At 47.8% G+C, this 27,356-nt stretch overlaps 1 protein-coding gene across 2 annotated transcripts in view; it reads left to right on the forward strand.

Moving 5' to 3' along the window:
- Window positions 1-27,356, forward strand: part of Spred2 (sprouty related EVH1 domain containing 2) — a 106,691-nt gene that overhangs the window by 74,059 nt on the left and 5,276 nt on the right. For both annotated transcript variants that reach the window (XM_032915993.1, XM_032915994.1), the window contains exons 2-4: window positions 8,488-8,665; window positions 16,646-16,814; window positions 19,725-19,789. In XM_032915993.1, the coding sequence (XP_032771884.1) occupies window positions 8,488-8,665; window positions 16,646-16,814; window positions 19,725-19,789 (412 nt within the window). The remainder of the gene's footprint in view (window positions 1-8,487; window positions 8,666-16,645; window positions 16,815-19,724; window positions 19,790-27,356) is intronic.

A 27,356-nucleotide genomic window follows, 5' to 3' on the forward strand; every position in this document is an offset into this window, starting at 1 on the left:
TAGAATAAAATGTTTATGTGGTATCCCAGAAATGCCTACGTTAGCATTTTTAGAAGGTTGTGAATAGTACTGTGGATTTAACAGCATGGCAGGCACAGCAAAGGCATGGAGTTTTGTGGTCCTGAAGTAACTGCAGCCAGTAGCCTGGAAATCACAGTTAGGGAGGGGCGGTGAGGAGGAGGGAGCACTGCAGCATCCTGGAGGGAGCATCATGCTGGCTGGGAAGAAGCCTGATGTGGCCTTGTCATTGTACCTGTAACTCCCACCTAGGGTGGGGTGGAGAATTATTTGGTGCTTGGTACTAAAGAGAATTTTTTTTTCATTTTCTTTTTAACCTTTTCTTTAAAAAAGAAATTCTTGATTTCTCTTTTAAATTTCTTGATTTTTTTTTTTTTTAAACGTATGGTTTGCGTGTGCGTGTGAAGCAGATGGGTCTGTTCTTGTTGCCAGAGATCACAAGCTCAACTTCCTGGAGCCAGTGTTTCAAACTCCGTGGTAATTACAGGTGCAGCCTGCAGCCTGCAGCTGAGGGAAATACGTGGCTGCTACAGGAGGGGGAGGGGGCGCTGTGCCCGTGGTCACTGTGCTCGTGGTCTCTGCTCCCTGGGGCCCCGGGGTGGAGAGATGAGCTTTTCAGCTGTATAGATTAAAGCAGTCTTCAGATTTTCCAGAGAAGGGTCCCTTCCCTGCGGACTGCATGCGGCATATACCGGCATTCCAAAAGAAAGCAGTAGAAACCGAAAGAAACCATGAAAAATCGCTTGAACAGGACTTTTTACTCCCTGGTTACTCTGGGAGCGCTCAGGTGACACTGACACTGAGGGTGACCCAAGAGTATTTTATTTTAGGTCACCTGCCTTAGACAACACTTCTAAAGTTGCCTTTTTAAGAGGTACCTCCCCCATTGCCTCCAAACAGGATTTATTTTTCTGTGTAGCCAGCCCTGTCTGTCTGTCTTGGAACTCTCTGTAGACCAGGCTGACCACAGAGTATCCGCCTGCTTCTGCTTCCAGTGCTGGGATTAAAGGCACATGGGCCGCCACCACCACACAATGAAAGATGTAGTTTTGAATTTTTGATAATCCTTTCCCCTCCAGACCAGGTTCTTCACTGTTGTTGTTTTTTCTGCTGGCCAGGGTGCGAAGGGTAAAAGTGTGAGCATGCTCAGTAGCCCTGCGTGTTAAGGGGTGGGCAAACGTAAAGTTTCTCCTCAGAATTACTAGTCCGTAACAGAGGAGTTCGTAGCTGTTTTTAACAGTGGCTTTGTATCGAAACTTCGGGAGGAAAATAAAAGTCCCAACGGCCTACTGCTCTCACAAACTTTGACTTGCTAGGATTCTTTCTGAAGAATGACTCATAATTCAGTTTGATCACCAAACTGTATGCTGTCTTTGATACCGGATAGAGCGGGAGCCCCATGGGCACTAGAATGTTTCGTGAGTGTGAGAGGCTGCTCACGCCACCTGCTTGTCACAGGAAGTGTGCGGCAGCTTCGTGTCTGCATCAGGGTACACGGACTGCCCTCACCTTCCAAGGGTAAAATGTGAACAGTGCTTCCGGGTCATGGGTTCAAGGCTACAATGGGATTTCATTAAATGTTTTCATTAAATGGTTTAGAGTTAAAGACTCTTGGCCAGTTCAGAGCAAAAGGATGGAACTCTGCACCCCAGAGGGGGTGGGGTTCCTACAGTGTAAGCAGGACCTCTTGGCCTAATTGCTTGGGTGAAAGTTAGAGTTCTTGGTATTTTAGATTCCGCTTTATATTTGTTACCATATTTTAGATGCCATTTTATATTTGGGGGCTCTATTTCCAAAAACTTACCCTGTATGATTATATAAGAATGACACTGAGGATAAAAGCTGTCAGCCTTGCGGTAGAACCGTACGGTGGTGAGTCAGAAGCTCTGCAAGGCACCCGTTACCAGGAGTGGGGTTGGAAACCGAGGGATGGACGCAGTGAAGTGGACAAGAGGCCTGCTTTTTCTCAGAATGGCTCTGTGCCTCGGCACTGAGTCCCAGCTGAAAGACTGGGCTGCTCAAGTGCACAGACCTTTTACTCCCAGACACCGGGGAAGGGCAATTTCATAGATGACTCTTGAGTTCCTTTTTGTGGTTGGCCTCACTGATCAGAAATATCTCCGGGCAAGCCTTTTTCTGAAGTGATCTGCCTGCATTCAGAACACCATTTTTCTTGTGAAGCCAAAGGGTTAGTGTTGAGAAAGGGACCCGAATGCTTCACAGCAGCCTCTGAGAGAAGAGTGCCCTCCCAGACGGGGGCCCCCTGCCAGAAATGGCATCTTTGCAACTAAATCTTCTATCCAACAGGAGGTTTTCCTTAAAGCTGTTTTCCATAATGAGCTACCAACCAGACATGTAGTACCCACTTAAAGGAATGACTCCGAAGGCCTTATTTCCTATGCATTTAAGCATGCAGAGCAAATGTTCTCTCCCTTGGATGCCGCCTTACAGAGCAGAATACCCCATAAATACCATTCAGAAAACCAACACACGGGTAACTGTTCTAGCCCATCGAGTTCAGAATACATGATTTATTTTTAAACCAAGGCAGTCATCGTTGATGACGTTTTAAGTAATCGTGGCTCAAGAGGAGCGCTTGAAAAAGCGACAGGAGTGGACTGTGACCAGCACCTTCGGCTTCTCAACATGTTTGACCTTGCCATCGCATGTCGATGGTTGATTTTACAGAGCTCGCTAGGCGTAGAACATAGCATACACATATATGGACAATTTGGTGAAATCAAAGCGTAGGCACCAACAGGCCTGGGGCACGGGTGCGTGAGTAAAATAAAGCGAGTGTATGCCGAGCTCCAGGAGAAGCTCAGGAAGCAGGGATTCAAGCAAGAGGACCTGGGACCTAGCTAATCCCTCTCTAGGTCTGGTGGAGTGGTGGAGAGCCGGAAGGAAGTAAACCCGACGTTAGGCATGATGGAGAGATAAAGAAGCCATGTGATCCGATAAGAGCCGCCCGCCAGCCGTGGGGTGTGCTGGGAAGGATTTATGGTGCTATGAAGTTGGCTCCCTCCCTGAGGGGGGTGGGCAGAGGGTCACAGATGGCAGACAGAACCCTTTCCTCTGCAGGTGAGCCTGCAGCGCCATCCATCCCAGGTTTTACGACCCTGTCTGCTGCTGAGGCTGCACCCACTACGCTGCCCCCTCAGGTGCCTGGCAGCCGGCAGAGCCTTCCCTCTGCAGACTTACTACTCTTCAGGGTGCAGGAGTGCTGTGGTTTAGGGACACGCCTTTGGTATTAAAGTCAGCCTGCCAGCAAAAACAAGCCACAGAGTCTCTGACAAGTGGCCTTCATCGTGCCTTACTTCAGGGTAGACTCTGCCTTCCTTTTGTAAAGAAAATGAAAATCACGGCGAAATGTTCTCGGCAGCTGAGGAGGTGGGCCAGGGCTGAGCAGGGCGGTCAGGAGCACACATCCTCCATAAGACGGGGAAGGTGGAGGCTCTTCACGGCTTCCCTCGGCTCCTCGGTTTACTTCCGGGATGCGGCCGGCTTCGAGTTGAATGAAAATGTCACTGCAGTTTTGGAATTACGTTCCGTGCGATTACGTCTACCTGTATGCACGTGCAAATACATCTTCATGTGTAACCTGTGACCCTTCATTCAGGTTACGCATTAAGGAAAAGGAAGTCCCAGCATTCTGACCCTGCCGTAGGATCTTACCTGCCTCCTTTTGATTTTGAGTGGTTATGGGACAAATTAGTCAGCCATGTTAGGGACCAAAAAGTGCTTTTTCCTTGAAGAAAGCACATTTAAATGGAAAGGTCCGCAGTCCAGCCAGTTTGGCTCAAGTGGTTGTCACCTAATGTCATTTATCGGTAATGACATTGGCTCTTCAGGTTCTAGCTCACATTCTGACCTGGGCTTCATTCAGTTGATGTCAGGGCCACATCCAAAGTTTGCTAGTTTGGGGAGGTTTTGTTTTGTTTTGTTTGATTTTTTTTTTTTTTTTTAAATAGTAGTAGCATGATTTGAAGTCTTTTAAGGAATACCAGTCTCACTCTCAGGAGAGAGAGAGAGAGAGAGAGAGAGAGAGAGAGAGAGAGAGAGAGAGAGAGAGAGAGAGAGAGAGAATTTTAAGTGGGTCTGTCCTTTACCTTCCTATTGCACAGCCCTGAATAATAAACCCCTCACCACTCACTGTTGAATTAGTTTTACAAAGAAGGGAAGGAGAAAGGTCAGGGAGTTGACTGTAGATGCCTGCTCACACAGTGTGTGGGGTGGCCGAGGAACCTTGGTGGGCCACAGATAGGAAGCGGTTGGCTCCTGACATTACAGATGAATACCCAGACGTCACACATGCTCATGTCTGCTTTTAAGCCCCTGCCTCCCTGCCCTCCCGTGAAGGAAGGCACTTGGTAGGAGTAATCAAGTTGGAAGGCTACAGGCCTGAGAATGCAGAGCACACAGTCTGCAGCCTGGGAACAAGGAGCTGGGTACTTTTTTTTTAAATCTCTAATAAATGTATACTTAACGTGGCACTAACGCTCTTGATGTATCTCTCTACCCTTTTCATGACTCCTTTATCCCCTCAGATGAAGGAGGCACAGCTGGAGCCTCAGGAAGTAAAATGTGTGCTTTAACCATAGTGTGGAGAGCTTCAGTTCCTACCTTAGCAGTTACCTGTGGCGTTGAGCTCGTAATGCCCTCATGGAATAATCTGACGAAGTTACAGTGTGTACCAGGAAATTACAAATCCTAGGAATTCTTATTGTTTCAGGAATTGATGTCATATGGGGAGAAAATGTGGGGATTCTCCAAAATTGCTTACACACACACACACACACACACACACACACACACACATATATAAAATCTAAACACACCGCACCTAGTAGGTTTATTATCGTTGTTGTACATAACACCCAGTAGGTTTATTGTCATCACTACTACTACATTTGGGGGCATGAGTCATGGCACATGTATGGAGACCAGGACAACTTAAGGGCATCTGCTCTCTCCTCCATCACATGGATCCTGGAGACGGTGCTCAGGATGTGTGGCTTGGTGACAAGTGCCTCTGCTTGCTGAGCCATCTCATACCCAGTGTTCTCCATCCTCTGGAGGTGAGCAGACTCTAAGAATAAAAGTACAGGTGTGATCTGTGCCGTCTGCATGCACATCTTCATGTGTAACCTGTGACACTTCATTCAGGTTACCAGTTAATGGGAAGGAAGTCCCAGCCTGTTAGAACTGGAAAGGCATGCCCATGACCCCAGCCAGCCTCGAGGGTCCTAGCTGTTGTTACTGTGTGCAGGCCGATTACCTGGGAAGGTTCCTGTTTCTGTGATGTGATACCTCATCGCCTTTAGTCTGGAGAATCACAAGTTCAAGGCCAGCCTTGGCAGCCTAGTAAGACCCTGTCTTAAAAACAATACAAAGGACTGGCTGGGTCACGGAGGTGACTCAGAGGGTAGAGGGGCTTGCCACCAATCCTGACCTGAGTTTGATCCCTGGGACCCACCTGGTGGAAGGAGAGAACCAATTCCCATAAATTGTCCTCTGACTGTCACACGTGCAGTGGGGCACACACATAAATAAATGTAATTAAACACAAAACTTAAGTAGAATTTTAGAAAAATGGGCTCCAGCTCAGTAGCTGAGCAGTTGCCTGGCATGCGCAAGAGCTTTGCGTTCAATTCCCAACGCCACACCGGACAAAAACCTATTCTCTTGTCTCAGTTAAGCTGCTGTGGTTTGTGAGCAAGTGGGTATTGATACAGAGACTTTGTTAGCTTCAATGTTTAAAAGCCTATTCATGTGACGGTTTCAGTCCATTGATCCTACGACCTATCGATAGGCTAGATACCATCGTAGGCTCTGTCGTGCTGAACGGAAGTGGCCAATGAGGGGCCTACTGAGTCTTATCCTCACAGGCAAATAGGGAACAGAGCCAGCAGTATGAGACTGAGGCCAGGGTGCCACTTACAGAAGATGTCAGGAAAGAGCTCTAACGGAAGACGTTGTACAATAGAGTGTGGCTGATTGCTGTGTGCAGAGAAAGGTGCAGGGCCAGCCAGGAAGCCATTGGGATGGGAGTGGCTTCAGGAGGTAAGATTTGGGCTGCTAGGGCACAGGAAGCAATCAGACTATCCTCTCCTCCGTTCTCGGAGAAACTAGACAGCTATGACCAGAAGATGGCAGTTGTGGTACCAGTATAGTAGCCTCAGGGCAAGGTGGGGTCAGCATAGAGACCATGGAGACCCCCAGGGGTGGGAAGACCCTGGGAAGGAAGAGTTTCACCTGACACGTGTTGCTAGCGATGGCTTAGACCTCTAAGCAGAGAGAGACATGTCCTCATCCACTGTTGTCACTGGTCTAGATCTTGGTAGGTCGACCGGCTAGAAATGTGAGGGTGGGTGTTGTTGACTGAGGCGGAGGAATGGAGAATGGTTCAGCCAGTGTGACAGGAAGGCGTGATGGTGGACGGGGATGGGCGTGATGGGCGGGGGCAGGTCTCAACCAACTGTTGGCTTTTCTCAAAGAAACTATCACGCATGCATTACCTTAGGGGCAGGAGACTAGCTGAAGTCTTCTTGGGCAGAGGGCAAATGTAGCAGTGCCCATGGGGGCTTAGCATAAGTCCTGTGACTGTGTAGAGCAGTAGAGGGGGAGAGTGGGGTAGAGAGGAGTGAAGAACAGGTGGGGAGGACATAGGGAGCAGTAGACTCCTGGTCCTAGAGGAAAGGAGAGTGCTAGAACCTGGAGGACCGAACTGTGAGACCAGGAAGTGCTGGCCAGAGAGTAGGACCTGGATCAGATACCAGAACTGAGGGGAGGGGGGAGGGGGTCAAGAGAACGAGCCTCATTTATGAAGTAAGTTTGAGACCAACTTTAGTTTCATGAGAGTAAAAGAAAGGGAATAATGAGGTTTGTGGGTAGTGCCCATATTGGTGGTAAGCCCAGGGGTTGACTTGGTACCCTGGGCACGGACAGCTATGGTGGGTGCAAAGACATTGGAAAAGCCCCAGAACCCTCCGTGCTGAGGTGTCAGCAAATCCTCAGGGGCACTGAAATGTTAATAGGATGCATGCAGAATGTTGGCACCGTTTTGCCTGACTGGTAAAGTTTGGTAACGCGCCTGTAATATCACCACCACTCTGAGACTGAGGCAGAAGGATCTCGAGTTCAAAGCCAGGCTAGGCTACAGGGCAAGGCCTCGACTCCAGAATGAAAGAAGGAACCGAAGAAAGCAGGTATCCGCTCCAGTGGTTCATGCCCACGTCTCAGATCAGGGCAGCAATGTGTTTACCCGAGGGAGCGGCCACAAGGGCACCTTCCACTGAGTCTAGGTGAAGAAAGCAAACAGAACTTTCGTGAGGGAGCAGATGTTGCCTGGGTGTGGGAAAGCAGTGACGTCACAGTAGCAGATCACAAAAAGTCTGGGTGACACTACCTTTGGGATGGGTGAGTTGAAACAGACATGCAGGGGACAGAATGTCACCTCTCATTGTGAAGCCTGTCCCTGAGAGCTGAGGTGGGAGACATTAAAGGGCGCTCCCCATTCTTGCTTTTCCATCTGACATACAGATGATGGGAATGTTTCGGGAGAATTATATACAAAGAAGGAAAACCTTGGGCTGGGAAGATGGCCCAACAGTTAAGAGCACTGACTGCTCTCCCAGCCATCCAGAGTTCAATTTCCAGCCATCACATGGTGGCTCATAACCACTGTAATGGGATCTGATGCCCTCTTCTGTTGTGTCTGAAGACAGCTACATGTACTCATATACATAAAATAAATAAAATCTTTTTTTAAAAAAAGAAGGAAAACATCAATTGAGTATGTAATTACTCTTGTCTTAAACCAACCAAGAATGAAAAGAAGGTCGGTCTTGGGGAGGGGAGAGGATTTTTTTGGCAATGGTAGATTAGAGCTTGGGGCAAATCATCCATATAGATGGGAAAGGGGGAGCAGAAGCAAAGGCCACAGGTGGGTAGAGTTGAGTTGAAGCCTTTCCCACCTGTGGAAGTAGTGCATGGGGACTCGGTGATTTATAAGTGGATTTTGTTTGCTAACTAAGATTCTTAGCTTCATAAAATGCTAAAGTCGGTCCACCTTCTGTAAACTAAGTTTAAAACAATTTAAGTGGTAACATCCTTTTAGGTAATAGGCTTGACTTTCCAAATCCGGGGTCAAATTCTAGAGATTAACTTATTCATCAGTTACTGCTTAACACTCGGAAGCTGGAGAGTAATATTATCCCTGAGTGCATCTTCAAAGACCCACAAGTAAAAAATGTGTTAATTAGTGGGCATTTTTTAAAAGATAGACTTCAATATTGTGTTACATGGTTTTCCTAAATGTCAAGGTGGGGCCCCCATCCTGGGTTATTGTGAGGCATATTTCTGCAGACAAGTCAAGAGAAGTGTTAGCTGGTGGCTGTCTTGCCCTGGGAAGGATGCACATTCTGCAGCTACTAGACCGTTGTCATGCCCTCTCTTGTTTCGTTTTAGTGACAGCTATATTGTGCGTGTCAAGGCTGTGGTTATGACCAGAGATGACTCCAGCGGGGGATGGTTCCCACAGGAAGGAGGCGGGATCAGTCGCGTTGGGGTGTGTAAGGTCATGCACCCTGAAGGCAACGGACGGAGCGGCTTTCTCATCCATGGCGAACGACAGAAAGACAAACTGGTAATGACAGACACACATCGTGGCAGTTAAAATAGCGACGGCTGATTTCTGTACATAGGTTTCAGCCCATTTCCCCTTGATATTTTTAATATGGCCTTCCTTCCCTTCCCAGTCCAGTCTGTTGACCACGTACCATGCAGAGTGCCAGTGGACAAGGGTATTTTTGACCATTTGCCTGCATCTTTGATTAATCAAGGTTATAACGGGTATTTATTTAAAGCAAAAGTATGTTCTGTATTATTACAAGTCCTATAATGACAAACTGTAGAGTCAGGGTAGAAGATAACGTGTGCGAGACTATCACCTCACATTGGCTCTTTCTAAATAAATGTTTGTATGAAAGATACCAGAGCTGGGGCTGGGGAGATGGCCCAGTGCTGTGAGAGTGTCTACAAACCTGAAGAACTGAGTCGGATCCCAGTACCCACGGCCTTTTAACATTAGCACTCTGGGAGACAGGATCACCAGGGCTTAACAAACCCAGTCTTAGCTCCAGGTTCAGTGAGATGCTCCAGGGAATAAGGTGAAAGGTGACAAAGCAGGGTATCTGATGTCTCCCTCTGGCCTCCACTCACAAAGCACACGTACATGACACAAACAGGTACAACCGTCATGTCATAAGCAATTAGTGAAGTGTCCCCGGTAAAGGATTATAAGAGTCAGTAGCAGGACACTTCCGTAAGTAATTGTGCATGCTTGTAGACAAGTGCAGTGGGGGGAAGCGATTCTTACAGACAGCAAGGGCGAGTACCAGAGAGTCTTAGATTATGTTGTGTAGGTTTATGACAAGGAGAAAGGAAAACCATCCAAGTCCAGTTTATTCTTCTTTGGGGGGTGGGGGTGGGGGGAGTACCAGAGCTCAAACCTAGGATTTCATGCATGCTGAACGTGCACTTTAACCCTAACTGCACCCCCAGTGCGAGTTAGCCTAGCTGCCCTTCTTGCTTTACTCTCTTGCTCAGGATTGAACCCAGAGTCTTCACGTGGTGGGCAAGCACTTCCTCTGTAGAGCGCTGCGTGTCCCCGGTCCTAAGCCTCCTTGAGATTGATTACTCTAAACATAATTACTTCCCTTTGGAAGTATATGTTGAGAAACCTACAGTGTCTGAAAATGTGATTGGTGATAGAGGATCTCCCAGAGGAAATGTAGATGGCTCCACGCTCTGTTGCTGTCACATTTGAGACCCTGGAATGTGTGAAGTGTGTATAGATAGGTCTCTTTTTTTTTTTTTTTTCCCCAGCCACTTCTTAGGATTAAAGAAGATTACCAAACAGATAAGACAGAGGGGTTTGTGAATATCACGAATCGAGTAGCTGAAATGGCACTTCACACTTGGTTTGTTTCTAAGAATTCTCTCAGTATAGGCAGCACTATAAAGAAAATGAAGTGGCCAGGTACGGTGGTGCACACCTTTAATACCAGCGCGTGGGAGGCTGAAGCAGGCAGACCCCTAAGTTCAAGGCCATCCCAGCCTGATTTACACGGCAAACTCTAGACCCGTCAGGACTATAGAGTAAGACCCTGTCCCAACAAACCAACACCACCACCCTCATCAATCAATCGATTTATTTTTTTAAAGTAGAGTAACAGCCGTGTGCCTGACACATACCCCTGAGTACAGTGCTGTCCCTTTAGTTAGGTGACGCTCACGAAAAGATTCCTTGTTCTTGGGGACCATGTTGCTACAGCATTACAGATGCCAAAACCAAGACAGAGAGAGGCACACTGCACTCCTGTGCGTTGTGTCATTCCCACATCGTTTATCGGTTTGTCAAGTGCTCCACGTTTCTCTCACAGCCATTTACGTTAAGAACCTTCCCATGTCGCTCACACTTGAGTGGCGTTCTGCTCTTCTCCTTAGTGACCCCGTAGTACTATGCAGACCCATCTAACCGTGTGTTTTTTTTTAAGAACATTCTGTGTCTTTTAAGAAATCATTGCCTGATTTTCACAACCTTTGGTATATGGGATGCTACTAGTGTGTGAGATTTTCCTTTAACATTCTGAGGTAATATATGTAAAATCTCTATCAGTTTGGTAGAATGACGGTGACCTCCTTTGATTACTTGTGGCCTTATATGGTTTCCTGCTTGTTAAAAAAAAATTGTAACAGGCCACCAAGCGTCACGGCCTGAGTTCAGTCCCCAGCACCCACACCGTAGAGGAGAATAGATTCTTGTAGATTGTCCTCCAACCTCCACATGTGTTTAATGACACATGCGTGCAACACACACACACACACAGAGACGCACGCATGTACACATGCACAAGTGCACACACATCAATAAGTGGTTTGGTTCTTTTCATTATGACTGAATTATCTGTCAGTGTCGCTTGCATATTTATCTATTAGCACTTCACTCTTGGTATGTGTGGTATTATAAAGGTATTTATTTTTACCAACATACTAACCGTTGATATATTTTGATAATTTGTCTCTTGGCTTTCACACTTTTGCTGATATTCCTCTCCTACAGAATTTCAGTAGGAATTGTTCCTCTTACCTCCTCCTTGTAGTCTGAGTTACCAGGCTGTCTTTACGTGAAGGGTCCTGTATCCTTAGAGCCGTTTTTCCTGATATTCCTCTGGCTTGATGTAGAAAATGTCATCTTAGAATAGTTCTCATTTCTGGCTTTTTGAGGTAGCCTCTCCTGTAGCCCAAACTGGCTTGGCAGCTAAGGATGACCTTGGATTCCTAATCCTCCTGTCTGCGCCTCCCAGATTCTGGGGTTACAGACACGTGCCACCATACCCAGTTTCTTTTCTTTTTCTTTTTTTTTTTAATTTTTTTTTGAGCCAAAAATTTATTTATTCATTTCTTGCACTTGAAGGATTGACTAATCCTTAACCACTACACGACACACCCAGTTTCAAAACAGCTGTTGAGACTGTCTAACCAAGCCCCTTCCTTTTAAAACTGCATTTATGAACTCGTGTCTTCCCAATGACTTAGACATAGTAAGTACAAATCCACCTTTTTTATCCAAGGGCTGACATGAAAAATGTCAGTTATATTCATACAGCAGAGAGAGAGAGAGAGAGAGAGAGAGAGAGAGAGAGAGAGAGAGAGAGAGAGAGAGAGAGAAAGGGAGAGAAAGGGAGAGAAAGGGGAGGGAGGGAGAGAGAGAGAGAGAGAGAGAGAGAGAGAGAGAGAGAGAAAGGGGAGGGAGGAAAAGAGAGAGAGAGATTGTGAGATTGTCTCTACCTTATGAGGTAGTGCACTGCTTCCTAAGTGGCAGCCAGCGTGGGCCACACTCTGTCACCTCCCATGGAACTGTGGACCAGCCTCTGTTTCTGAGGAATGCCTTCTTCCCACCTTTTGACCCACCTTCAGATTTCTCCATCTCTCCAGCCCTCTCCCTGTTCCCTTGTAAGTGTGTGACTCTGCTTCTGTGCCCTGTGCCCTTGTGTCCCCCCCTGCCCCACCCCCTGCTTGTCCTTCTTCTTCCTAACCCCCCACTTTGTGTTTCCCCCTGATTCCTGCCCCACACCATTTGCAGAGACAGTGGCCTCTCCTTGATCTCCCAGCTTCTGTAAGGCAGTGAGCCTCTGCGGCAGCTCTGAAAGGTAGTGGGTTGTTGAAGGAAGCCCCTTTAAGAGGCGGGGAGAGCGAGGTGAGGGGACTGTGGCTAAGCTCGGATGGAAACTTAGTTTCACACAGCTGGGGTGTGCATGAAGTGCTCTTCTTTTTTCTTCAGTGTTTGTGGAGGGGCTCCGAGGTACTGTGCGTGTTTTAGTTATGCATCGGAGCCTGCGAGCCCATTTAACTGATGTGGCTTCTACATAGATATGTTAACAAGTTAATTAGTCATAGGATTTATGGTAGTAGAGAAAATCAGGTTGTCCAGAGAAATTATATGTAAACTAAAGATTTGCAGCCCTGCCTAGCCAGGCTGACCTCAAACTCTTGGTTGATCCACTTCCCTCTACCTTCCAAGTACTGGGATTAAGGAGAAACTGCACTAAAAAAAGACAGGGGCTCAGGTAGGCCCGGCCGGCCTGGCCTCTTAGGTGCGAGTGACCTTGAATGTTTGATTTTTCTGTTTCCATCCTCCAAGAGTACGAGCTTGCACTGCCGTGCCCACTTTATTTGATGCTGGGGACCCGGGGCTTGTTGGACGGTAGCGAGGCATCCTTCAGCTAAGCTACGCCCTCAGCCCATACCTTTTTTATGCTCCCTTCCATGAAAGCCTGCTATTTAATCCTTCGCCGGAGTGAACGTCTTACACCCAACTCCATACCATCATGAGTTGGTTGCCTGGAGAAGAGAACATGCGGGTTTTCTGGGGTTAGTCCGGTCTTCCGGATGGTGACACGTTTTATCCTACGGTATAAAAGAAAGACATTTCTTTTAGTTTTACTTTCTTTGTGGGTAGAAAGGCACAGAGATTAAGTGACAGCCCCAGCCCTTTCTCCTTTGAGTACATAGCCTTTACTGGCCTTGAACTTACTGTCTTCGTACACCAACTGCCCTAGTGCTAGATTACAGTCATGTGCTACCATAGCTGGTCCACACCCCAGTACATATGTACACATACGAAAACATTCTCTCTCTCTCTCTCTCTCTCTCTCTCTCTCTCTCTCTCTCTCACACACACACACACACACACACACACACACACACACACACACACTATTTAATGGCATTGTGTGTGTGCTCTCACACACACGTGTACATGGTGCATGCACACATGACACACTGCATATTTCAAAGTCAGAGGACATGAGGCTCAGCGGAGAGGACCTGAGTTCAATTCCCAACACCCACATGGCAGTTCATTCCCATGTAACTCCAGTCCCAGAAGATCTGACATGTGGCACCCAGACATACATGCAGACAAAAACACGTGTCCGTGTGAAGTAAAATAATAATAAAAACAAACTCGAAAAACGTTTAACTATTGGCAGGCTGTCCAAAATTCTGACTTTTGTTTTAACTTGCAAGTTCAAATCTTATTAAGGGTGGGAGACTGCAGTTGCTTCCTTGGAGGTGGCAAAGTTATTTTCTCTGCTCGTTTTTCAAGAAGATCTCTGACAAATACTCAATTAATCATCCTTAGTCTGTTGGTTGATCATCTAATAAAAATGGTGATGATTCACTGAGAGAGCAGATACAGCCTGCCTGTAATCACTTGAGACACGGAGGGAACTAGATCACGAGTTTGAGGTTAGTCTTAGCTATTTATGAGATCCAAGGCTATCCTGGACTACATGAGACCCTATCCCAGAAGGGGGCTGGGGCGGGGGTGGTAAGAAGAGAAAGGAAAGGAATTATTTGAAGGTGCTCAGGTCACAGCTAGACATCACATTGCCAGTACGTTGACAGTCGCCCTGCTTCCCTGGTCGGAAGAGGGAAGACTTAGAATCCCCAGCCTCTGCCAGCTGTGGGTCTGTGCAAGCCAGGCCTTCTGCGTCGCTGCTGCCAAAGCAGTGCTACAGAAGGCTGAATGGCGTGTGTGTATATTCCATCATGCCGTGAAATAGAGGATAAAGGGCATTCCTGAGTAAAGAAAACTAGCATTGTGCTCGGTGGTGGCCTTAAGCAGCACCGAGCCACCAGGCTGCCATTTTCACATTGCTGTGCAGTGTTTATACCCCCATCCCACACCCGAAGAAATCTCCACACAGAGAGAAGATGGCAAACATGCTTGTGTGGTACTCTCTCGTTTCAGACTCCCAGAAAGGAGCTGGTGGTCTAGGGAGGCTCCCAGAGCGCCACAGGCCAAACCTGGGGAACTGTTTATGTGTAACAGGATAGATGGTAGTGGTGTTTGTGAAAGGGGTCGTTTCTATGAACCATGGTTGGGTGAATTCACATCTGAGTAGAGGAACACCACACAGCCATTGAACCCCTTATCTCTAAAATATCTATGTTCTTTGTTTGGTTTTTCCTCTCATTTTTTGGTGCTAAAACTCAAATATAGGGCCTTAGGCATATTAAGTGTATGCTTTTGCACTGAGCTGCATAGATACAAACACACACACACACACACACACACACACACACACACACACACACAGACATGACCTTTTAAAAAGTATTTTCTGTTTATGAGTGTTCTGCCATTTGCATGTGTGCCCTGGTAACCAAGGAGGTTAGAAGAGGGTGTCAAGTCCATTAGAAATTGAAGTTATGAGCCACCACGTGGATGCGGGGAGCTGGATAAGGCACACTTTTAGGAAAGACAGAAGACAAGTTGCAGAAGGAAGCACTTATAGGAATGGCTAAACTAAAATACAAACTTCTGTGTGTATGTGACTAAAGCAGGCACAAGAGGCCGGTGAGGTAGGCGACAGGTTTGAGGAGACGCTGGGTAAGGCATGGGAGAAACAGAAGGCTGAGGTCTCTGGCATCCATAGACATTATCCAATTCTAAGGCTGGGGCAGGGGCTCAGCCGGGAGGGTACTCACCTACCATACGCAAAGCTGTGGGTTCCAGCATGTGCATGGCATGAACCAGGCACAGTGTGACACAAGCTGGAACCCCAGCACGCAGGGGGATTTGGAAAGCCATGTTCAACTACATGGAGAGTTCAAAGCTAGTCTGGATGAGAGAGACAGAGACGGTGATAACCAAACAACTAATTTTTTTTTTTTCACTCTGAAAATACGGGAAAAAAACTGAGTCTCTCTATTGGCAAAACCATAAGGTAAAATAGTAATGTTTAGTTCCTAAAATGGATGGCATTTGTTAATTAAAGCCTGGATTACTTGGACTTGCCCAGTGTGGAATGAGGCTGGGCTGGCGTTTAGTCCCTGCGATATTCTTAGGGGAAAATGACCATGATGAGCAGTTAAAATAAGAATTGTGAGGGGCTGTCCCCTTTCAATACTGCGTTATAAAATTAAACTCATTGCTGCTGTTGATAAGCCAATTTGAGTAGCGTTATTAATACAGAGTGAAATTTGCACTGTTCTTTAATCTAGATTTATCCTGATTTACATAAGCCTTTACCCTTGCCCTTCACCTGGCATAGATTAACAAGTTCCACGTGTGTTAATGACGGACTTTGGCAAAACAAGATCCCAAGGCTTAAAACCCAGCGAAATCGCTTTGGTGTTTGTAATAGAGCTATGGGAATGAATACGGTTTGAGACCGTTTCTAATGAGAACATGAAGTTGATATTTGCCCGACTGCAAGGCGTCTCTTCTATGAAATGACATCAGCTCTGGTGCCTGTCAAGCAAGAGCTCTGAATTAGATGGGCATATCTTGCCATCTAATTACGCGATCAAGATTAAACCACAAGACACTATTAGAGAATATTAAACCGAGCGCTGAGTGATTGTGAGTGTGGGGAGAAGAACTGGGTAGGGTATGTCCCGGGGAGGGAGTGTGAGCTATTGATTTTTCCTTCCTTAGTGTTTTCACACCACGTCCCTCTTCTCGTTGCTGACATTGCTGCAGTTCCCATCAGCACTGGGTTTAATACAAAGATCAGAAGCCATTCCTTAGACTCAGTTGTTAGGAGCATGGAATTGTGCTGTTAGTAATAATACCACCAGAGGAGAGCTGCAGGGACTACACACATTGGAGGACACAGGAAATGGGCTTGGTGACTACTGAACGGAGAAACAGGAGGTGAGGATAGCCGGGAGTTCTGAGCCAGCGGGAATGAGCAGACCGGTTGACCTTGCCAAATAGGAGAAAGTCAGGAGAGATGAACTCATTCCCCACTTGTTGTGTTCACTGACACCGGGACAGACACCCACTGGGACCAGGAGGGAAGACAGACATTAGCACAGGCCTCCCAACACTTCAGGGACAGGAAGAAGAGGAGTGGTGTGGGGAGACAGTCAGTGAGCAGCAGGTGTCAGTGGGTCAGTGGGTCAGCGGGTCAGCGGGTCATTTCAGGTGGAAAGGTACACACGTGGAGGCCAGGGTCGGTTGCCATCAGTGATGGTTCTCGATCGGGTTTACAGCAGGCACCATTAACGTCTGTCGCATAAGTAACCAGCCTGTGTTTCAATCCTTTAGGTTGTATTGGAATGCTACGTCAGAAAGGACTTGGTCTACACCAAAGCCAATCCGACGTTTCACCATTGGAAGGTTGATAATAGGAAGTTTGGACTTACTTTCCAAAGCCCTGCGGATGCACGAGCCTTTGACAGGGGCGTGAGAAAAGCCATCGAAGACCTTATAGAAGGTACTGGGTTTGCCACCACTGATGGGGCTGTGGAAACGGTCCAGACTACTTTTCACTCTACTACAGTCTGACATCTTGTATCTATGACTTGTTTGTGGGAGGGGTTGGGGTCATTGGATGACAAAACTTTGCAGACGCCCAGAGTGAGCAGTTGCGGGATGGGGTGTTCAGCTTGAATGGCCTAGCTGGCCGAACTGTGTCCTGAACCATAAGCAAGCAGGCACCTCTGAGTGTCCCCATGGGTGGCCTTCATCCGTTTCACCTCTTCAGTGGAACACGGGGCTCTAGCTGCCTTTGAGATATTTCCTGTTCGGTTTAAGTGGCTGATCTGTAACATGAAAGGTACCCAAACTAAAACACCCATACATGTGCCTTTTTTTTTTTTTTTTTTTTTTTAAATTTTTAAAAGAAATTTAAGCCATGCCTGTGATTTGAATATGTGGGTTTACATAGTAAGAATTACTTGTACACGAACAATAAGTGATAGGATTCTTTTTTCTTTATTTTTAAGACCAATAGGATTCGGGCTGGAGAGATGGTTCGGCCGTTAAAGACTAGGCTCACAACCAAAAATATAAGAACAGTAGGACTCTTGTGCTATTTCAAATTATTATTTAAATTTTAAAATTGGATAAAGCGCTGGGTGCTAGGGCACACATCTGTAATCCCAGCACTCAGTGGGCAGAGACAGGAAGATCTCTGAGTCACAAAGTAAGGTTCTGGGGCAGCCAGGAGCCAGGACTACGTAGACACCCTGTCTCAAAACCGGAATAGGAAAGCGTAACGTGAAACCGAGAGACGACTCACCTGGTCAAAGCAGGATGTGTGAGTCTCACAACTGAATCATCCCTGGAGTCTGCAGAGGAGGGAGGGAGAGCAGGGACTCCCTAACTTGTCCTCTGACCTCCACACGCAGGCACTGTGGCACAGCCAGTCACACCTGTCATCACAAACATGCTAACAATAAATAAAATAGAAGAAAAGTAAAACAGAAAGTGCTTTTAAAATATACTTAACAACAGCCTCCAGCCATTACTAACAGTAATGAATTATTTCGTACAGGGGAAAGATTTTTAAGAGGGAAAGCACCTTGTTACTGAATGGAGAGGTGGCTCAGTGGTTAAAAGCACTCGCTGTTCTTCCAGAGGACCCGGGTTTGATTCCCAGCACCGTTGGTTCATGACCATCTCTTACTCCAGTTTTGGGGGATCGTCTGCCAGCCTCCAGGGACACCAAACACACAGTTAGTGCACAAACATAGATGCACACATACACGCACAAGCTTTAAGAAAATAGTGAAAACACTGTATCATGAAATGGTAATTCAGCCTGTTTTTAACCGTTAGGAGCTATGCAGAGACAACAAGGTCAATCTGCTAAAGGTAGAAAAGGGCTGTTTGTGCCTGGGGGTGCGGGCTCTGTGCAGGCTGTGCCCCATGACCCCAGGCTGGAAGGGCCTTAGGCCACAAACATTCAAAATTTTCTGCACTATTCAGTTACAGATCAGGATTCAAGGTGCAGGGACCCTGAGGCCTGGGGACGCCAGAGTCAGATTTGGAAGAAAGGGTCACCAAAGAAGTTTCCTATGCTTAGGGAATGAGATGTGAGCTAGGAGGATGGTTTAGTGGGTAAAAGTGCTGACCATCAAGCCTGGTGACCTGAGTTTGACTACTGGGATCCACGTAGGAGAAAGGAAGGACCGACCCCACAAGCTGTCCTCTAACCACATGGATGCTGTGTCCTTTTTGTTCTCACGCACCTGTGTATGCACACACAATTTTATCCGGTTTTGTTTTTTTTTTTTTTGTTTTTTGTTTTTTCCCGGAGCTGGGGACCGAACCCAGGGCCTTGCACTTGCTAGGCAAGCGCTCTACCACTGAACTAAAATCCCCAACCCCAATTTTATCCATTTTTATAAAGACTCTCTTTAGCTGTATCTATTGAACTGACCTCTACATTACAGTCTCCTATTAATAGGAGAACAGGGTAGGTATAAATTTTGGATTGACCCCTACATTACTGGTGCCCATTAGTGGGAGAACTGGGGGTTGCTGACCGACTTGCATTCTGGATAAAGAGGTAAGCCAGAACGTGGAATTTGATCACTAGATCATTTCATGGTGTGATTAGCTGCATTTTCTAGCAGAAACCTTAATTTTGACCTGGAAAAGCAAAGCCGGGTGGCTGGGAGCACAACCCGGCTCCCACAGTGTGGCCAGAGACAGTGCAGTGCCTGAATTCAGAACCGGCGTGAGCTAGTCGGTCAGGATGTCCTTATCAGTAGAAACTTCCTTATCAAGGAAGCAAGGCCCAGCTTCTCCTAGGCTTAGCAGGTCTAAGTGAGAGGTCTGTAGCCTTTCCCCTACTCTGCTGCTGGGACCTTCGTCCGGTCGCCTGGCTTCAGCAGAGTGGGAAGGCTCTCCTCAGTTCTCCTCCATTGTGCTTCTTCAGCCTCTGTGTAAACGCTAGGATAACGGGAACCACAGCAGGCAAAGTCCCGTCATGGCTGGAGCCAAGAGGAATGAGTTAGAGCATTGAGTTCCCATGGATTATATGTCGTGGTGAATGGACTGAAAAGTAGTAAGTCTGGGGACAGTTCGGTGGTAGGGAGCCTCTGGGGTCAATCGCTGGTACCGCCTTTTTTTTTTTTTTTTTTTTTTTTGGTTCTTTTTTTTTCAGAGCTGGGAATCAAACCAGGGCCTTGCGCTTAGGCAAGCGCCACCACTGAGCTAAATCCCCAACCCCGTACCACCATCTTTAAAGGCTGTGGATGTGACTGGGGTAGAGGCCCTGCCTAGCATGCATAGCTTCCAGAACAGGAAAACCAACCGCCACACTTAACTGCTTTTTAAACGACTGAGGTCAGGTATCCACGGCTTGACTGATTTCACTGCATCCTCGTCTTTTCAGGTTCGACAACCTCCTCTTCCACGATCCATAACGAAGCTGAGCTCGGAGACGATGACGTTTTTACAGTGAGTTTCCTTCGCCCTTTGGTTCTCGTTAGGTGATGATGGCTCTCGGAGAAGTGGCCCATTGAGCACACTTCCAGTGTGGCGTTTGCTGTGTGGCTGTTATTAGAGACAACTCTGTCGTCCCAGCTTTTCACGTTCTGGTCTTGACCCCCTCGCTCACGCTTGCAGTGATGCAGCCCACCGTGAAGGCCATAAGTGTCCGTCTAAGGGCTCCTGGCCCTCACAGGGCGGGGCATCTCCTCTGGTTTGCCCAGGACAGTCCTGTTGCTGATAGGAAAGCCAAAGAGGGCAGGGGAGGCACGCGCAGCACTAGCGAGAGAGTCAGCATGCTGACGTGGAAGGCACAGTGTCAGGTTAGCGTGTAGATAGCGCTTTGGTTATTGAATGTAACGGGGACAAAACGATCGCTCCACTTCCTTCTCCATGGAGCTCCTGTGCTTCCGAAACATGAGGTTGTTTGCTCATCTACTGGGCTTGGAGCAGTGAGTGGTAAAGAGTGGCATCGTGCCTGTGCATGCACAGCTCTTCGTCCAGTGCTCTAAGTAGAGTATCCTAAGAAGATATGAAGAGAGGGTTGCTCACAGGTCATGGTTATTTACAGGCCATCATAGCAGGGAAAGTCACTGCGGCAGGGGCTTGAGACAGGTCACATGGCATCCGCCATTGAGAAACAGAGGCAGAGAGCCATGGCTTGGCTGACTTCATGCTCTGTTTAGTCCAGGACCCCAGCCTGGGAGTGATGCTGCCCACGGGTCAGATGGATCGTCCCTTCTCATTAATATAATGAAAATAATGCTTCAGAGCACAGCCAGAGGCTAGCCTGAGCTGTATGCTCCTAGGTACAGTCAGTCTCTTACCAGTGTAGTGTATCACTCAGTATATTATATCAGTATATCACCCTAAATTTTTTTTTTGTTATTGTGTTACTCTCTGTGCATGCCATGAAGGTAGGCGTGGGTACCACAGCGTTCTGTGTGTAGTCTGTTCTCTCCCACCACCTTTAGGTGGGGACCGAGGGATCAAACCTCGGTCTCTAGGCTTGCATGACAAGCACTCTATTGGCAGACCGTCATCTCACAGACCGGCATTGAGTAGTCACCATAAGAGTGGCAACATGCACCTATACAAGGGCCCATGTACACACAGAGAAATGTTTTACTGATCCAGTTCAATGTAAATTCTCCTATACTCTTACTGCTCAGTCGGTTTTTACATCTGTATGTTTGTCTGTATACGTGTGTGCGTGCGCACGGACACTGCATGTGTCTGGGTGCCCTTGGATGCCAGAGGAGGGGAATCCTATCTCTTGGAGCTATAGTTACAATGGTTGGCAGCCACCGATGTGGATGCTGGGAACCAGACTCCCAAGAGCGTACTTGCCCACTGAGCCAGCCCTTCTTTATCACACATCCCCCTTTAAAAAATAATAATAAAAAACATCCACAGAGGTAGATAATAGTGTGACCAATCTATTCTGGTCGTAGTCATTATACAGCTTTCCAAACCCACAAAATATGTAACAGCCACACTGGGCCGTAAGGAAAACCGAGATCCGGGGGATAACATGCTGGCATAGTTCACTGACTTTGTAGTTGGGATTTTGTCTTGTTCTTTTGATTCGTTTGTTTGCTTTGAGAAAGGGTTTGACTGTGTACCCCTGGCCAACCTGAAACTTGCTTTGTAGTCTAGGCTGGCCTTGGACTCGTAGAGATCCACCTGCCTCTGCTCTGCCTCCTGGTGCTGGGGTGAGTTGAGGGCGTCAGCACACCTGGACAATTTGTTGATTTTTAACAACGCAGTCTGGTGGGCGACACTGCTAATAGGAGAGGCTGCATAGTATGAGGCAGAGAATACATAGGGAATCTCGGTGCCTGTAAGTCAGTGTTGTTCATAAACCTAAAATGAAACAGGAAATAAAGTTGAGTGATGGTGTTTGAATGTAATAAGGCCTCGTCTACACCACACGATGACAGCACTGAGGTTTCATGATGGCGTCTGGTGTCTCCTTTAATTACCCAGTTGCCCCAAGACTCCCCTTTTGTAAGCTGTTTTTTTTTTTGTCTGTTTTAACTTCACGTTTTCAAATACTGGGAGTAGTTGATTATATTCGATTCCCTGTATTTATTGCTCTGTGGCCATCAGTGGGTCAGACACTGCTTTGGGGACTGTACAGGTGTGTAAGGGAAGGCACCAGTGGTCACAGTCAACAGCAGGGTGTACAGAATTGAGCTTGACCCACAAGAAGCCTAAGAATGGGCAGAGCACAGACCGCGGAAGGGTAGTCCAGTCTACATATAAGTCAAGGCCTCAGAAAACTCCTCACTATGGACCCGTGCCTGAAGAGGACGTCACGGACATCTACACAGGATTCTGGAAAGGGGTCTGGTCTAGGGAGCTCTGGGTACAGAGGGCGAGGCAAGAGTGTGAGCATTGCATGTGGCGCTGACAGGAAATGAACGTGGCAGTCCTTCCTTGGTGCTGCTGGTGGATAAGGCTCTACACAGGCTTCCCCCAGTGCTCGGAGCAAATCCTCTCAGCAGTTGGCAGGTTGTTTACATCTGTTCTTTTGTCACGTTTGGGGAGACGGACGACAGCAGGCAGGTTAAAGGTGGTTTCCTGTGCTCTAGAGCAAACTCTGTAATTTGCAGCTGCTTCCCACCTACCTGCCAAAAGTGATTTATAGGCAGAGGCAAGGCTGGAGAGGGAAGGGTGACAGATGACAGAATCCCGCTCGCTCCGCTTGTCCTTTAAGCTGCAGGGGATTCACACGCTGCTCCCGGGGAAAGACTGACTCTGGAGCAAGACGCCCTTAACAGATTGCATTCCGTGCAGACCCTGTTTATGGGGTCGCTTGCCTCTTTGCAAACACGGGCCTATTTATAACAGGCCGTCTCCATTCCGAGGCCGTCGACTGTGGAAAGACAGGAGGGCGGTAGGAGCTGACGTACCAGATTTCCCATTCACTGCCGAGCCCCCTGTAACTACACATCCTGTCCCAAGACAGCAATGGCGTCTGAAGTGTGAGACAAGGAGACAAGCAGTGTTTTACAGTCCCAGTAGCCAGCCGCTCCCCGGGTGTGTGCAGCGCTCTGAGACTTGTTTTGGAAGACAAGTGGAATTCTTATCAGAAAGGGTGTAAATACCGCTAAGCATCCCCTTCTTCTGATTCTCGGATTTTTTTTTCAGAGGCGACCATGTGTGTTTGGGAAACCCTCAGAGTTATAACTGAAGAGTTTAAGCATTCCCGTTTTCTGTCTCTGCCACCGGGGCCAGAGGTTTCCTTAGTTCTCAGCATTCCTTGGGACATGGGGGGCACAGGATGCTATGGACACTGTGGGTACTTAACGGCACACACTGCTTGACTTATACACTGGGGACACCGTTGGAGTGCCCCCCAACCACCCAAGGGTTCACATGTTACTGCTTAGTCAGCCCCCGGTGTGGCGGTGTTGAGAGTTGGTGGAAGTAGGGCCTGGTAGGAAGCTGCCCTCGGAAGAGATTGATGCTACTCTTGTGAGACCGTGTTGGGTCTCTACCGTTATAGTCTTCGAAGGTGGGGCCCTCACCAGAGCCTACCCAGTGTGGCTCTATGATTTTTTGAACCATGAGTTAAAGAATGCTATACGAAGCAGCCAGCCTCCGGTGCTCTGTTTTAGTAACAGAGAACAGTCACCTACGTAGAATAGACCTAGACAACGGAGCGTACACCTAGCTGCCCAGTGGAATGGTCATATGACCTCGTGGGCTCACAAAGCATTGGCTTGACTTTGCCGGAACACTTTCCCCAACTGTCGTGGTTGTCCTCGGAACCAACGTGTCTTATTCGAGTCTCGGAATGAGAAGCCAGGTTGTCTTTCCTGCAGGAGGATACCTGCTTGTACATAGTGTTGACCTTGGCAATGTGGCTGTCTGTCCCCCCCCCCCAGCCTCCCCTCTATTTCAAGCCTGTGTTCAAACCTGTGCTTGTCCTGCCAGAGGCCTCACCAGAAACGCTTGACTAGCTGCTGCTCTGTCTGTTGTGCTAATTCTGGGGGGGGGGGGGTTTGTTTACAGTGTGGGTCTGTCTGTCTGTCTGTGTCTATGTGTACTTGCAGATGGCAGGAATCAGAGGTAACTTGTGGGACTCAGTTCTTTTCACCATATGTGTTCCGGGGATGCAGCTATGGCATGGAGCACCTTTATGAACTCTATAAAGGATTGAAGACACAGCTCCCTGGTGGAGAAATCACTGGCTTGCGTGAGGGCCTGACTTCTTTCTTTAGCCATGCCACTTCCCAGCTGGGAGACTTGTATTCAGCCGGTTCTGCCAAAGTCACTTTTGTGGCAGCCTGGCCATTCTCCAGGAAGCCTGTGTGAGCTTGGGCTACCAACACTTGAGCTGCAGGAACACACTTACCGGGTTTGCTCTCCAGCTGACTTCCTCCTTGGACCTCTGCAGAGCAGAGCTCAGAGACAAAGGGGTTGAAGCCAGAGAAGAAGAGCTGGGTGATGGGAGGAAATCTGAGAGGTTTTATACGTTACGTTGGTCATGGTGTTTTACCAGAGCTGTAGGACGGTAGCTGATACAGGAGTCAGCACACGGGCCTGACCGTGCAGTGTCTGGGAGGAATGTGGAAGACTTTGGGACTGTGGGCTGGACAGGTTGGTTGGATGCTCGAAGCAAAGCTTTTGGGCCATCCCAGTAAGAGCTTGGAAGACAGCAGTGCCGGGGGCAGTGGAGGCTGTGGAACCTTGGGAGTTGGACTAAGTGCATTTTTACATTATGATATGGCCATGCGTTATGGCCATATCTCCATATGGAGAGGCAGTGGAGTGGACTGGTTTGAATGAGACGTTCCCCCATAAGTCTTGGGCTTTTAAATACTTGGTCCCCAGTAGCTGAGAAGTTTGTAAGTCTTAGGGGGTATGGCTTTGGTGAGGAAGCATGTCACTGGAAACAGGCTCCGAGGTCTTGAGAGCCAGAGTTTCTCTGTTTCCTGCTTTTCAGTTTGAGATGTGAGCTCTCAAGTGTTTGTTTTCTATGATACCTGGTCCTGACGTCCTGTCACAGCAGTAGAGAAGTAGCTAGCTAATCCAGACATTTTACACCTTGTTTCATTTCTTAAAAAGTAACCTCAAAGATTTTAGCCTCGTTTTACAGATGTGAACTGTGGGGAGTAAACAGGCCACCCTGACTAAGATCTTATACCTACTGTCTTAGTTAGGGTTTTATTGCTGTGAACAGACACCATGACCAGGGCAAGTCTTATAAAGGACAACATTTAACTGGGGCTGGCTTACAGGTTCAGAGGTTCAGTCCATTATCATCAAGGAGGGACCATGGCAGAATCCAGGCAGGCATGGTGCAGGAGGAGCTGAGAGTTCTGCATCTTCACCTGAAGGCTGCTAGGAGAAGACTGGCTTCCAGGCAGCTAGGATGAGGGTCTTAAAGTCTATGCCCACAGTGACACACCCACTCCCACAAGGCCACACCTCCTCCTAGTGCCACTCCTTGGCCCAAGCATATATAAACCATCACACCTACTAATTCGCAGAGAGAGCAGCACACCAACCTAGTCTGCCTGAGCAGAAAAGACCCTACTACGCTTAACAGATCCTTCCACTGTGTTTCTGCTGGTCAGCGCCTCATGTGAGGCATACACTTCCCGTTGTTGTATGTCTTTTGTAGGCTCTACGTGTCTTAATTAGACATCTTTATTACCAAATGGGTATTGACACTGTGTCAGTGGTGTGCAAAGGTAAGGTTATTTCTGAAGTTACATGTGCAGGTGACTAGGGCTGTGCCCAGTCCCCAGCCAGGGATATTAATGAATTGACCCTAATCCCGCTGTCTCTGTTGGTTGGTTGGGAAACCTATTAATAAAGCTGCCTCTCTCAAGAGCCTCGGGTCCCAGGCACAAGTAATTAGAACTCCGCTTCTAGCTTCTTGGATACAGAGCCTCTGTTAGTTCACTGAAACCTACCCAAGAGCAAGGCGGATTAGGGACAGCCTTGATGGATGGTCAGGTCTTGATGTTGACGGTAGCACAAGTCACTTGGAATACGTAAGGGTCTTCCCACTTATGTGTGTCCATGCGTGCTTTCTAGGGTACTTTCCCTTCACTCTGGCAGTCATGGGGTGTGCTAGGTGACCCTGTTCCGAGGTGCATGTCCTTGTCACATTGCCACTTGGCAAGGTCCGTCGTCTGATAGACTAGACCGGAAGTAATTTGTGCCTTCGTCGTCTCTAGCCTTGCCTCTGCCCTAGTTTCCTTCCTTCCTACTGCTGTGGTAAATACCATGAGCAAAAAGCACTTGAGAGGACGCAAAGATTTTTACTTGGCTCAAGCTTCCAGATCACAGCCCATCATTGAGGAAAATCAGGGGAGTGCAAGCAAGAATTTGAAGCGGAAACCACGGAGAAGTACCGAAATACCGTCTGCTGGCTTGCTCACAAGCTCACAAGCCCGGGGAACTGGATTGCCCCCAGTGGGTTGAGCCCTCCTCTGCCAGTTAACAATCCCCAACATTGATGACCACAGGCCAGTCTGTTCTGGGCAGTCCCTCAAATGGGGACTTCTTTTTCAGGTGGCTGGCCTGTAACGTTGACAGTTAAAGCTAACCAGTGCCCACCACCCTCGTCAACCTGACACACAAACCTGTCTAAACTGTAACCTTGTCTCAAGATCTTCTTGCGTTTAGGATCACAATATAAAATTCAATACAGCCTTAAATCTAGATTCTCTTAGCTCTGGGATCCTGTAAAACTAAAAATAAGTTTCAGACGTATTCCAAAAGGGAAGAACCAGGGCATGCATTAAAAATGATTAGGTTAAAAATAAATAAATAAAAACCGGCGGTATAAGTGGAAAATCCTGCATCCAGCTTCAGGAACTTAGTCCTCTATGGTCTGCTGGCTCCAACGGGCTCCACTTCTCCAGCTCCGCGGTCAGCAGCCAGCACGGCTTGTCTTAGTTGGCTCCACTGATACCTGCTGCTCTCCTGGAATCTAGTATCCTGGGGTCTCCAAAGCACCTGAGGCCCCACTTTCACCAGTGGCCTCTCCGATGCTTGCCTCAGTTACTCTACGTGACAGCCTCACGCCTTGAGCCCGGTACTACCTAGACAGTGCTCACGTACGGTTTGCCAAGTCGTGCTCCCAAGTACAGAATACAGCCTGCCTCCCGTGGACCAGCTCTGTGGGCACTCGCTCTGAAGACCAGGCTAGCCTTGACCTCAACAGAGATCTGCTGTCTACCTCTGCCTCCCGAGCGCTGGGATTAAAGGAGTGCACCACCAGCACCCAGCTAAGAAATAGTTTTCTCTTGGTAATCGCAGCTGACTTCTCAGCTTGACCTGCCAGCCAGGCAGGCACAGGCTCACCTCAGTGGTGTTGATCTCTTGTTGATCACTGTTGATTCTTGAGCCCCAGATGATTGGCACACATGTATTTTTAGCCAAAGGATGAGAGTAACACCCCCTCTCCCAAGTCTAGATAGTGTCTTTGTTACCCTCTGAAACCCCCAAGGACCAGGACTCCGTTGTCCATGTTTCTCAGAATTCTTAGCTTCCAAGATCCCACAAGAAT

This window comes from Rattus rattus, chromosome 11 (genome assembly GCF_011064425.1).
Source record: "Rattus rattus isolate New Zealand chromosome 11, Rrattus_CSIRO_v1, whole genome shotgun sequence".
NCBI classification, from domain to species: Eukaryota; Metazoa; Chordata; class Mammalia; order Rodentia; family Muridae; genus Rattus; species Rattus rattus.